The sequence below is a fragment of the Chaetodon auriga genome, chromosome 19 (genome assembly GCF_051107435.1).
Source record: "Chaetodon auriga isolate fChaAug3 chromosome 19, fChaAug3.hap1, whole genome shotgun sequence".
Classification (NCBI taxonomy): Eukaryota; Metazoa; Chordata; class Actinopteri; order Chaetodontiformes; family Chaetodontidae; genus Chaetodon; species Chaetodon auriga.
This window is the reverse complement of record NC_135092.1, coordinates 20725561-20738124: the sequence shown is the minus strand read 5'-3', so window position 1 is coordinate 20738124 and position 12564 is coordinate 20725561. Positions and strand designations below refer to the sequence as shown.

Here is a 12564-nt window from a genome sequence, read left to right as displayed (position 1 = left end):
TCTTGTTTGTATTTGCAGTTTGTTTCATTTTGCTGTGTGTTATCAAATTGTTTCTATTCGTGTCTTTGAGAGCTCGACACAGAAGCTTACAGAGTGTGTGTGTGTGTGTGTGTGTGTGTGTCAGTAGTAGAGTATTGGGAAGAGGTTGTGTGTGTGTGTGTGTGTGTGTGTGTGTGTGTGGCTGCAGTTGAACATATCAAGGTCAAACTGGTCGCTGATATTGGACCCTCGGTGGTCATGGTTAATCATGGCTCAGCTCGAGCGCTCGGTGCTGTTGTGGCTCTCCATTGGTTGATCAGGGTTTCTGTCTGAACTTACGATTGGCCTCCAGTTTTTAATCCCACGTGGGGGTGGGGGTGGGGTGGGGGGGGTGGAGCCCCCTGTGAGAGGAGAGTGAAAAGCTCTTAAACAGGAGACCTTCACCAAGAAGGCAGAGCAGCTTTTCTCCAGGTACTGTACCTTCTTTCCTTATTCCTCTTGTCGACTGGCACCTGTTCTGAACTTTACCTGTTTGCCATCTTGACCTTTGATGTTGTCTTTTCTGCATGCTTTTGACATTTCTAATTAATCTCGGGGGGGTTTAAAGTCTCAAAAGTCAAAGTGTTTCAAGTAGAAAAGGTGGATAGAAGCTTGATGTGATGAAGACTTCAATGTGAATTATAGCTGAACAAAACATGAGAAAAGATTCGATTTCGGAATTTGAAAGATTTGCAGTTAAAAATTTTTCTGAGCAGCTTTTTACTGCATGAAAACAGATTTTTTTTTTTTTAATGCAGTATGTTAAGTACCTGAGGAGGCGTTAACTCGCCTGTGTCCTCTGGAGAGGACGAAGCTGCTCTTACGTCCTGCACGTAGTCAGAGTTAAAAGGTCACGCTGGTCAGGGGAGGGGAGGCTGATCCGAGGTCTGTGCTGGTTTTCCTGTAATCCCGACCATAAGACCAAGATCCTCGGTGTCAGTGAGCGGCCGAGGCCTTACAGCTCCAGAGCACAGAACACCCCGACGGCTGTCTGAACTTGACCTTTTTCCATTTCAACTCTGTCCTGATTCTCGTTCTTACGTCCGAGTTGTTCACCTGCCTTCGTCCCCGCGTCCGTCCCTCTGTCCTGCTGACTTGGCCTGACGGGGGTCTGGTCTTGTGACTCGTTCAGAATGTCGCTGCGCTGCCAGCCAGCCGGAGATGGCTTGTTCCTTGGCACTGGATCCTGGCAGCGCTGGCCTCCAGTGATCTATAAATAATGTTACCTCTGAACCAGAGTCCACAATCCAGAGACATTAACCTCCACAGAGGGACAGGAAAGGAGTCAGTGGGTGAATCCAGCAAAAAGAAATCCAGTGACTTATCGTGTGAGCGTGCTTCTCCTCAGTTCACAGCTGAGCGCAGTGAAGCGACTGACCAGCCATCTTTGCTTTGACCAGGATTAACAGAGTGCTCACGTCCTCGCAGCGTCCCTCTATATTAAGACACAGTCTCGTGGACTCAGCCCAACCTCTGTGAAAGACAAGCTACTCTGTGACCTTCCAGTCACAGCAGTTTCATTGAGTTTTACATTTCAAGTCCATTCAGACGGACATTTAGAAAACACTCAATGTCAACTTAAACGAGGTCACTGCACACTGATTTCTTTCTGCGCATTAGAGCGTCCCTGACGTCCCAGTCTGTCCCGCCAGCTTAAGCCGGACTCCTGGGTACCTGTTCATTACTGGAGCATTAGTGGACATATGAAACCTCCCATCCTGTGGGTGGGAGATGGTGCTAATGCTAAGAGGCTAAGAGCATCTGCCAGGGCCCCTCCTGCTCTAAGCTTGTTACTGTATTAAACAAAAAAAAATGCGGGGGGGGGGGGGGTCACACCGTGCACAAGTGAGGCGATGCAGAGCAGGTTTTCACATACAGAGAAACTGACTGTGTTTTGGTAAATAAAAACAAACCGTAGACGAAAACAACAACAAGATGTACAATAGAAAAATGTGAAAAATGTATCAGAAGTATGTAAAATATGTGTGTTTTAAAATGAAAAGAGCAGGAAGGCGACTGAAAATATCAACACTGGAGGTACGAAATGTGCATGTTCATCTCAGCTAACGCTAGCTCGATGCTATGAATACCTGTTCTGTGTTTCACTTCTGCTGTGTGTATCGTCATCATCATCATCATCATCATCATCATCATCATCATCATCATCATCTTTTCTTTTCCTCTTCAGCTCATTTGCTTTTGGACACATTTGCAAACCAGCAGAAAGATGGCGAGCTCTTTCACGCGTCTGATGTCACGCCGCAACACGGCTGTGCTGTTGGCCAGTTTGGGCGCCGGGACGATGGCGTCTGGCTTCTTACTGAGCGAGAACAACTCCCTGGTCGCCGAGGCCAAGAAGAAGCTGTATCCTCCCAGGTGAGAGCGGCCAACACCAGCACAGACACAGGAAGCACTGTGAGGAAGAGTCCTCCATTAAACCTCACTTACCTCACAGCAAAGCAACAGATTCTATAAGATCATCGCATGTTTGCAGCGCGGCCGTCCTGTGAGAACCACGTATCTCCAAAACGTCTGACGAGCTCAGAAAAACAGGCTGTTTTCAGCTTTGTGACGATGCATTTTCAGCTGATCCAAGAGGCTTTTTAAAGAGTTTATTTAGCTGAGGAAGAAGAATTTTCTCAAGACTTAAAGGAACACTTCATCCTTCAGTGTAGCACAAACACTCTGCACACCTGGAGATACGTGGCGGGCTTGGTTCTCAGTTTGCTGTGAAAGCGGTGGACGGACGACCTTGATGAGTCAGTGAGGAGCCGGAGCTCTGCAATCATCTGCAGCAGCAACACGAAGCGACGGCGTGCTTCACATGTCAGCAGACTGACTCACTGCTTTGTGTTCAACAGGGCCGAGAGAAAAGCGGCAGCAGTGGAGGAACGAGGCTGCTGGACGCAGTCACGTGTTAAAAAATGTTCAAAGTGTCCATAAAGACACTTTGAGGATTGTGCCGGTGAACATGTGAGAGTATGAAAGAGCACGAGGTACAGCAGCCACGCTGGCACCGGCCGGCAGTATCGCTGACGCTCTCCGGTTTCAGTCGCCCCCCCACACACTCAGTCTCCCACCGCCTGTCTGAAAAGACATTTACATTATACATATAGAGGCTGTATAGTGTCCTGACTGGTGCTATTACACTTTATCTTATCTGAGCAGAGAGACCTTTTTTTTACAGCGCTGACCAAACGTAAACTAACCTGCAGTCCATCGCTGTTGTTGCAGATTCGTGCTCGTCATACAAAGCAGCAAAGGCCATGTGCTAATTAAGGTGACGCTCCGTGTTACCTGTACACGTGTACGCCTGTATGCCCTTGAACAAGGCCTCTGTGACTATGCAAATTTGTGCTAAGGTGCTACGCTACGTCACAGCTGCATAGGTTGCTGAAAAAGCACATAATCACCACTAGTTGGCAGTGCAAAGCGGAGACATGAGGCTGTAGGTTAGTCTTTAAATCGTCTGTATTTCTTCCTCTGCTGTAGCTCTGACTTCCCTGACCTGAGGAAACACAACAACTGCATGGCCTCGGCTCTCACTCCGGCCATTTATGCCAAGCTGAGGGACAAGGTCACCCCCAACAACTGGACCCTGGACCAGTGCATCCAAACTGGGGTCGACAACCCTGGACACCCTTTCATCAAGACGGTGGGCTGCGTGGCCGGTGATGAGGAGAGCTATGAGGTAAGAGAGGTCAAAGGTCACAGTTTGTGTCTGGACGTGTGTGACTTTGCTCGAGGGCATTATTTCCACAGGGGAACTTTCTGAAATCCTATTTTTGTGCACCATACTTTTACAGTTTGAGTTGTATTTACTCATTAAAACAGTCTGACAGTGTCCTCTGACTGTCCAGCTGTCAAACTCCTGATGAGAGAAGATCTGAGTTCATAAAAATATTGATATTCTCTTAATTGCCAACAGTTTTGATGAGTTTAGTGGCCAGCAGCTAGCAGTGCAGCGAGGGTTGTTGAGGCTTGTGCAGCCTAAATAGGAAGCCTGCAGACAAGACTCAGGGCCGAGGAAGCCCACCACCTCCTGTTTCATCTATATTTGCTAATTTTTACATGATTTTTTACGATTTTCCTGAACGTGTGAAACCAAAGCTGCACCGTTGACGTTGTCTCCGGTTCCCTGCAGGTGTTTGCTGAACTCTTTGACCCCGTCATCAAAGACAGGCACAACGGCTACGACCCCAGAGCCATGAGACACCCCACTGACCTGGATGCCTCTAAGGTGTGACGCCGTTCCCCCCATCACTGCGAGATCCTTCCACCCGTCCTCTGTCCCCGCACGTATAAACGAGTGTCCTCTTTCCTGCCTGTGTCGACCTGCAGATAACCAGCGGCATGTTTGATGAGAATTACGTCCTGTCGTCTCGCGTCCGTACCGGCCGCAGCATCCGCGGGCTGAGCCTCCCGCCGGCCTGCTCGAGGGCTGAGCGCCGCGAGGTGGAGCGCGTGGTGGTCACGGCCCTGGCCGGCCTGAAGGGGGACCTGTCTGGACGCTACTACAGCCTGGGAGACATGACGGAGAAGGAGCAGCAGCAGCTCATTGATGTGAGTTACAGCCGTGTTTCTGTCTCTCTTCGAATGCCATATTTAAAGATGCTCATAAAAACAGCCTTTTGTTATGAGCTATGAACAGTGTGACCCGCATGCTGTTCAGGGAGGGTCCAGCAGTTTTACTGGACTCCCTGTCTGCAGAAAAAACTCTAAGTTAGCAGTCATCTGAAGACGAGTGTCGCCCGGTCCGGATTGTTGGTTCACTTTTACTGACCTTCCTCTTCCGAATATTTCCCGCCGCGCCTCGTAAGGATCACTTCCTGTTTGACAAGCCCGTGTCTCCGTTGCTCACCTCGGCCTTCATGGCCCGAGACTGGCCCGATTCCAGGGGGATCTGGTAAGGCTGAAGCAGTTTAGTGAGATCCCATCCTGATCCTGTTAGCGCTGCAAGTAATGAAAGACCAACGTGTCCCCTCCCTCCTGTCCTGGTCCTGGTCCTGGTCCTGGTCTGTGAAGCCCTCCCTGACCTTCACTCTCTCCTCGCCACCAGAGGAATATCCAGTAAATTGTCTCGAAGTCCTTTTAACATCCTCCTTCCTCTGTTTTCTTCTTCCACCTGTCTCTACCTCCCACCTGTAGGACCACTTCCTGTTTGACAAGCCCGTCTCTCCATTGTTGACGTGTGCCTTTATGGCCAGAGACTGGCCGGACGCCAGGGGCATCTGGTAGGGTCTGTTCAGCCCTCCTGCATGTCTGCTGTGTGACCGTTTAGACTCTAACGTCCACGCCCTGATTTGTGTCAGCGATGTCTTTAATACCTGTCTGTGAGGCTCAGGTGAAGCACTCAGGTGTCTCTCTGCCTTTGACGCACACACCAACAGGAAGTTGTCTCTGTGTTTCCCATTGGGTGTGTTGTCCATTACTGACACGTGTCCCCTCACAGCACTGTAGCACAGATTAATCCTGCATGAATGTCAGAGTGAGTCATCTCAGGTAATGAAAGGAGGGTTCCACCTGTTTCTCCACAGGCACAACAATGAGAAGACCTTCCTGATCTGGGTGAATGAGGAAGACCACACCAGAGTCATCTCCATGGAGAAGGGAGGCAACATGAAGAGAGTGTTCGAGAGGTTCTGCCGAGGACTCAAACAGGTACAGCCGGAGAAACGATCACAGGCATGATGCAGAGACGGTAGCAGCTGTTAGCGATGCTAGCAGCCGCGTTGCTTTGGGATGGCAGCGTCAGCAGGTCAGTCCAGACTGAAGGAGATGGATTCTAATGACTCTGGTTTTCCCCGGTTTCTCCAGCGCTACCACAAGGTTTTTGTTTGTTTAAGGTTAAATATTTCAGCCATCATCGGGTTGAATGTCATGAAGTCCGATCAGACTTTAACGTCTCCTTTTCCTCCAAAGCTTAAATGTGTCCACGTTCTTTAGTTCTTCACCAAATTTGAACAACATCCCGTCAACCTCTGCTGCGGGTTTAGTGCTAATTAGCAAATGTTAGCATGCTAATGCTCTAACTTTATGGCTCAAAGGGAGGACGTTAGCATGCTGACATTTAAGCACCGCTGTGCTGCGAGCGGCCAGCTGAGTCTTAGAGTCACTGTGTGGCTGCCAAGTTAAGACTTGAGAAGAGGAAGAGGAGGGAGCTTCATCGGTTTCACGCCGTCCCACTGATTGACAGTCGGTGGCTGTCGGTGCAATGCATGATTTAAAGCATTTTTAAGAATCAGCTTGGTAAATGTTTCATGAGGGAGGAAGTGCAGAAACAGAGTGCTCCGCTCAGAAACATCACTCAGCTTAAAAATTGCTTCACTATGATGAATTTTTCATGTAGGCCAGCTGCGTTCTTACTGGTTAACTCTTGTCATGTGATGACCTGCAGGTGGAGCATCTGATCCAGGAGAGAGGCTGGGAGTTCATGTGGAACGAGCGTCTGGGCTACATCCTCACATGTCCCTCCAACCTGGGCACCGGCCTCAGGGCGGGCGTGCACGTCCGCCTGCCCAAACTCAGCAAGGTAACACACACACACACACACACACACACACACACACACACACACACACACACACAACTTTAAGCTCAGCTGACAAATCCAGTCTCACCATGAGGCCCCTTTAGCATCTGCTCTGGAGCTTTCAAACACATGATTTTCCTCCACATTTGTCAGGGGATCAAAGATGTTCTGAGCAATTTTAAAAGGTCAGTCTGGTCATATTCTGCATTTTTCTGAGCCACAGCGTCGCACTGGGTGAAGCCTGCAGTGAACAGCTGCCTTCAGAGTCAGGAGTCAGGAAATCAGAAAGTCCTGGGAGACCAACGATCACACTGTTGGTTTTGGTCTTTTTGTGGATTTGCCAACAGTAAAGCAAATATCACCAGATTTATTCTTTCAGCTCCATCTGATGCAGGAGACTGTTCCATACAATCGATTTCTGGTGATTTTCTCAAACTCTGTAAACTCTAAACAACCCACGTGCACTGAACGTCACACCAACGTTCACTGAAAAGACGTTTTCTGTGGTGACGAGTTACAAACGCTTGAAATCGCCCTGCAGGACTCTCGCTTCTCCAAAATCCTCGACAACCTGCGGCTGCAGAAGAGAGGCACAGGAGGCGTGGACACGGCCGCCACCGGAGACACCTTCGACATTTCCAACAACGACCGTCTGGGCAAATCTGAGGTGAGGATCAATCTGTTTTTGTTTGGTAGCCTGAGGTCATCCATGTTTTCAGCACCACAGACTCAGAAAAACCACTCCAAAGGCTTTTCCTGTCGTTTGTTCCAGTTGTGACACACTTGGCTTTAGTCTGTGGTTCACTTTTAGCTCCTGGTGATAAAAACCTGCTGGTGTGCTTTCAGGTGGAGCTGGTCCAGCTGCTGATCGATGGGGTCAACTACCTGATCGAGTGCGAGAAGAGGCTGGAGAAGGGGCAGGACATCAAAGTCCCGGCTCCCATCGCTCAGTTCAGGAAATGAAAGCCGGAGCCGTGACGCCGCCGGTGTCGGCAGGAGGGCCGCCCGCCGCTCGCTCCCAGGCCGAGCCGGCGGAGACCTCAGAGCGACATCTGTCCGCTGCATCAGAGGAGGTGCTTTCTTTGTTCCTCCTGCAAAGATTTCAAATCTTTAGGGAAACCTAATCTTAGACATGAACTGCAGTCAGGGAGAATTCTACCTCACGTTAAGGTCTTCACTGTAACCCTGACTTCAATAAAGCCAACAGTATCAAACCCCTCGTGCCGTCTGTGGCTTCTCATTGTCCAGTTCCCATCACCCCTGTGGCCTGACCTGATTGGCTAGCTTTGTCTGATGTCGTGTTAAATGTTTACAGCCGTCTGATGGTTCAGATAAAGGAAACAAAGGCTAAAACTAATGGCGTGATTAGTGTAAAAGTACTGAAGTACTGAAGAAGTGTGAAAGTATTAGCATCAAAATATTCTGAAAGGGCAGAATGAGCCATTTCAGAATAATATGTATTACTGGATTATTATGACTGAGTCATTAATGTGTTCATTAACGCTGCAGCTGGTGAAGGTGGAACTCACTTTAATTACTTCATATACTGCTGTGGTACCTTCAACTGTAATACTGCATTAACTAGATGCTTTAAATTTGATATTAATCACCTGAATCCACACACAGAACTCCACACATAACCAAAGTTAGAAATGTAGTGGAGTACAAGTATACAGTAGCAGAAAATATAATCAAGAAAGGTACTAATACCTCCAAACTACACTTTAGGACAGTACTGAGTACATGTACGCAGTTATTTTCCTCCACTGTGTTGGACGACCCCTCAGATTGATCTGGTGACCCTTTGGAGGGACCCGACCCCCAGGTTGGAGCACTTTGAAACATACCTGTGCTACCACTGATGGGAACGTTTTTCATGTTGCAGTACTAATACTACGTTGGCGTACTTTGGAAGCTGGACGTTCGCTCCGAGACGAACACGCAGACGTTAATAAACACAAAGATTCAGGTTTGATTAAAGCATCCATCGCACATCTTTATTCGTTCATGACCGTCTGTCCTCCACCTGGATGTGTCGCCTGGAGTGAGTAACGGCGTGGAGTCTGCTGGCGCGCCATGATTCGTCAGCACGTGTTAATACAGGAGCCAATCAGAGCTGTAGGTTAAACGCTGAGAGCAATACAAAAGTATGGTGAGCAGAGACGAACGAATCAAAGCTGCAGGTTAAAACGTTAAAGCCACGTTTGTTTGTGTTCCAGGTGTGAACGTGATAAAACAGATAAATTAACAGTTAAGAAACGAAGTGACGCGAGAAATTAATCTGATTTCCCATCTGCAAAACAAATAACATGACGCTCAGTGACTCTGCGCTTTCCTGGACGCGACGGAGGAGGAAGGACTTTAATCAACCAGACTTTTCCTCAACATCTCAAAATACAAAAACATTTCCAAGGACACGTGAATGTTGTTGCATTTCCAGAAACTTCTGTGTTTACATGTGGACTTCTGCATCAGTAACAAACTTTAATTTCCATGTACTCCAACAGGTGATTTCACAAAGCACAGTGTGTCTGAAGGGGGAACGAAGCCAAAGGAGGTGAAGGAGGCGCAGAGGGAGTCAGCAGCGCGAGACGCTGAGCTTTAGTTAACATCTGTAAACAGGTCTGCAGAAGCTAATGATTAATCTGAGAAAAACATTCAACATTTAAGTAAGCAGAGCAGCATTTTATTCATTTTTTTCGGATATTTTACTTTCCAGGATGCCACCTCCGGTAATTTTCTCATTTTTTCTAAAAAGAAATCAGTAGAAAGAAGTCAAAACAACCAAAAGCTGACACCTAGAGGCCGGAGCCTGCCTATTCACCAAAAAGTCCTGCTTTTTTTTTCCTTTTGTTTTCTTTTTTGGCAAAGTGAAACAGAAACACAAGCCTCTATTAAGGAGTGGTTGGAGAGTGCTAAAACAATGCACGAACGCGAGAACGGGGCATCTCTGTGTCGTCTGGGGGTAAGAACAGAGAGTCAGGGTGGGCTCTTCGAACAGGAAACAGAAAGGAGGCCGACAGCTGCGAGCGCCGCTGTTGTGTCGTCAGTCAACGGGTCGCTTTTCACTGTGCTTCTTTGTGAACTCCTCGGCGTTCTTCATGAACTTTGCGCGGTCTTTGCTGTATTCCTCCGCCAGGTCGGCCCTCAGCGGATGCTCCGGCTGAGGGGAGCTCACCAGATTAATGAGACTATCGATCACTGCGGGAGAGAAGGAGCAAGAACGTCAGCGAGTCGAGCTAACGGTTAATGCACTTTACAAAACAGCTGTCAACCAGTCAGTCACATTTTATCAGTTATAGCTAATTGAGCTAACGTTAGCTCCATGAATCAGCTGAAAAGCACCGTTTTAAAAGCAGTCAAAGGGTCTGAAATGTGCAGCTGATGAGGCGAAAAGTTCAGGTTCACCAGCTGACAACGGCATTGTTCTTAAATCAGAGCGTAGAGCTGGTTATACCTCGTTTTAGAAGGAAAAACACGAGAAGCCTTCTTTGTTTTCACATAACTCTGTTTGGCTCGTTAGTATATTTTCACTTTTAGGTCTGACTGATAATTTCTGGAAATGTTGAACTATCTTGCTGGACTGTAGAAGTCCCCAAATCCACTACAAAGGAAGCCAGAGCGGCTAATGTTAGCATTAGCATCTGATAGCATCCAGGAACAGCTTCCACAGAGAAGGGAAATGCTGCACGGTGGATGTGCGATCATGAGCTTTAACCTGTAATAACGTGGGAAATCCTCCTTTGCCTTTAAAGTAAAGCTCGGCCGAGCCGGTTAGCTGAGCACGCTAACGTTCGCAGCTTAGCAGCTAAACACATGGTTTCACCCCGTCCTCTGCTCTGGCAGCAGCAAGCGGACGCCTCACCCTGGTCAGTTCTTGTGGCTGGCTTCCAGTTCTCGACGCTGATGATGGGCAGGCAGACCTGGCCCTTCTCGTCCACGTTGGGATGGTAGATTTTCGTCTTGAAGGTGATCTTGGGGGGCTTGAAGGGGTACTCAGCGGGGAAGATGAGCTCAATCCGGAAGGCTCCTTTGTCGTATGGAGGGTTATCCTTAGAGAAAACCAAAGTTTGTAGATCAGGAGGACAAATATTTAGTGGCCCTGATACGTTTTATTAACATTTTCAAGTTCTGTTAGCACCGATTCAATACTTACAGGAACGATGAGCCCCTGCCAGCTCAAAATATTCGATTCATCCACTTGAATGTTGCAGAAATTCTTCATCCCAGACTTGCGGATGTCATCGAGCTCCTGAAACAAAACATTATTTATTTTAAAACTGGATAAAACCAAAGATTACAGGGAGCCGACTGACTCTCAGAGTTAACATGAATCACTACTATCAGTGGCCACTTTATTAGGTACACCTGTACAATCTAATGAAACTGTTGTCAGCTGACCTTTAACCTCTTGCCATGGCTGTCAGCACGTTTGTGTCTCCTTAGACGTCAACATAAACTGAACACTCTCGTGCCCAGCTGTTACTGATACCAACACAGATATCCAGTATCAGTATCAGATTGATATGTCACTACTTATGATGATAACACATTCATTCATACTCCTGTTTGGCTTCAGTTCCTCCCTAAACGACGTGGGCTGCATATCCTTGTATATTAATCTTATCTGTGATGGCCTTTTTTTGTAAGGACCTGCTGAAAGTGAGCATGTCCAACAGTAGGCAGTCAGACCATGTACAGCTGTGATCATAAATTTACATACACCTGTCAAATTAGCTAAATATTGGACATTTTGGGGTGAAAATAGGTCTGAGCATGCACAATTGTTATTTAGGGATAGTGGTCAGATGAAGCCTTTTTGTTGTGTGGGCCCTTGATGACATTTCATCCACGGACATTACTGGACACTGAGCGATGGAGAAAGCACAAAAACTGCTCTGATATGAAAATCAAACAATGGTTTAAGTTACTCAAAGGTGAATTTGCTGCTTTTCTTTGGTTTTACATTATAGTAATTTGAGTATTTTGTGGTTTTGGAGTGTTGGTCACACCTGATGATGTCATTCTGTACTGTCAGACATTGTGGTGGCCATTTTTCTGATGTTTTCTATCAACCAAGTGATGGAACTGAGAAAATAATCAGCTGATTAATCGATAGTGAGAAGTTAGAGTGAGTTGGTCCTGGTTTCTGGAGGAAATCAGCCCAAACTGTTCCACTTCCCGTCAGCGGACACGTGACTGCCGCTCACCTGAGCCGTAAAACCAGTCTCTCGGGGGGATTCGGGAGGTGGTGACACGACTCCTCGCTGCCATTTTCACGAGGGGAATTCCGACCACAGACGCCTTTTTGTTTCACTCTCAACAAATCAAAACCGAAAATGGTTTTGTGGCTCAACGAAAGTGCAAGTGAGCGACTGAGGCTCCGAGCAGCGCGGACAGAAAGTCACTCACCGTCCATTACAGTCGAGTCAAAGAAGTTTTAAAAGCACAGCTAAACATTTATGAGACATTATTGACCGTCGACTGGTCTCCTTGCAGTTTGATGATTTATGGTGGCCCAGCTTAGGTCTGACGTCACGTCCCAACCCCAAAGTCTCCATGTTTTCGCGTCCGCCTTCAGACGGTGACAGCGCGTAAAACAGCGGCTCCACTTCTCACCGTGAAGCCGTTTCATGAGCCCCCCCCTCCAAAGAAAACATGTTGTACGACTTCGAGCTGAATCCGGCAGTTTCCTCTAAGTGCTGAGTCACGCCCCGCAGGCGTCTCCAACTAACTAACTAGTTACCTCTCAGTCTGTCGGACGTCGTTATCCTTTCATTTTGTCGGACAGATTAACGACAAACACTTGCGTTCACGACATTTTCTCTCGGTCGACGGCCCTGTAGCTACGCGCATGAAGCCGAAATACGTTATTTTAACAATAACAAAGTGGTGTAAACCCAATAATTTGGGATTTTTTTACCTTGCTTAGTCTCCTCATCGAAGCCATTGTGGTGCCGATCTAGTCTTCTTCGTCTTCTTCCTGTTTCTTTCCGTTCCTATTCGACTTCTTC

At 47.7% G+C, this 12564-nt stretch overlaps 2 protein-coding genes across 3 annotated transcripts; one reads left to right on the top strand and one right to left on the bottom strand.

The window, feature by feature from the left end:
• Positions 1 to 389: 389 nt before the first annotated feature.
• ckmt2a (creatine kinase, mitochondrial 2a (sarcomeric)) lies at positions 390 to 7758 on the top strand. 2 transcript variants are annotated; one of them, XM_076757755.1, is made up of 10 exons: positions 390 to 450; positions 2207 to 2394; positions 3511 to 3709; positions 4163 to 4258; positions 4360 to 4581; positions 5167 to 5252; positions 5556 to 5679; positions 6416 to 6550; positions 7092 to 7217; positions 7397 to 7758. In XM_076757755.1, exons 2-10 carry the CDS (start codon positions 2246 to 2248, stop codon positions 7511 to 7513), a joined length of 1254 nt encoding a protein of 417 aa, XP_076613870.1. In that variant the 5' UTR covers positions 390 to 450; positions 2207 to 2245; the 3' UTR covers positions 7514 to 7758. The 2 variants fall into 2 exon arrangements, with proteins under 2 accessions (XP_076613870.1, XP_076613871.1); XM_076757756.1 differs by lacking the exon at positions 5167 to 5252 and adding an exon at positions 4839 to 4924.
• Positions 7759 to 8520: 762 nt separating this feature from the next.
• Positions 8521 to 12564, bottom strand: ube2l3a (ubiquitin-conjugating enzyme E2L 3a). The gene is made up of 4 exons (XM_076758847.1): positions 12474 to 12564; positions 10707 to 10802; positions 10416 to 10602; positions 8521 to 9751 (listed from the first exon to the last, which is right to left on the bottom strand). The coding sequence occupies exons 1-4, from the start codon at positions 12498 to 12500 to the stop codon at positions 9597 to 9599; spliced, it is 465 nt and encodes a 154-aa protein (XP_076614962.1). The 5' UTR covers positions 12501 to 12564; the 3' UTR covers positions 8521 to 9596.

What these genes read in the sequence shown, in the direction of transcription:
- ckmt2a (XM_076757755.1), top strand. Translation starts at nt 2,246, where the DNA reads ATGGCGAGCTCTTTCACGCGTCTGATGTCACGCCGCAACACGGCTGTG. An exon ending in GTGATGAGGAGAGCTATGAG is followed by an intron (nt 3,710 to 4,162) that starts GTAAGAGAGGTC and finishes GGTTCCCTGCAG; the next exon opens with GTGTTTGCTGAACTCTTTGA. An exon ending in GCCTGCCCAAACTCAGCAAG is followed by an intron (nt 6,551 to 7,091) that starts GTAACACACACA and finishes ATCGCCCTGCAG; the next exon opens with GACTCTCGCTTCTCCAAAAT.
- ube2l3a (XM_076758847.1), bottom strand. Translation starts at nt 12,500, where the DNA reads ATGGCTTCGATGAGGAGACTAAGCAAG. An exon ending in CGATGAGGAGACTAAGCAAG is followed by an intron (nt 10,803 to 12,473) that starts GTAAAAAAATCC and finishes GTTTTGTTTCAG; the next exon opens with GAGCTCGATGACATCCGCAA. An exon ending in AGCCACAAGAACTGACCAGG is followed by an intron (nt 9,752 to 10,415) that starts GTGAGGCGTCCG and finishes TCTCTCCCGCAG; the next exon opens with TGATCGATAGTCTCATTAAT.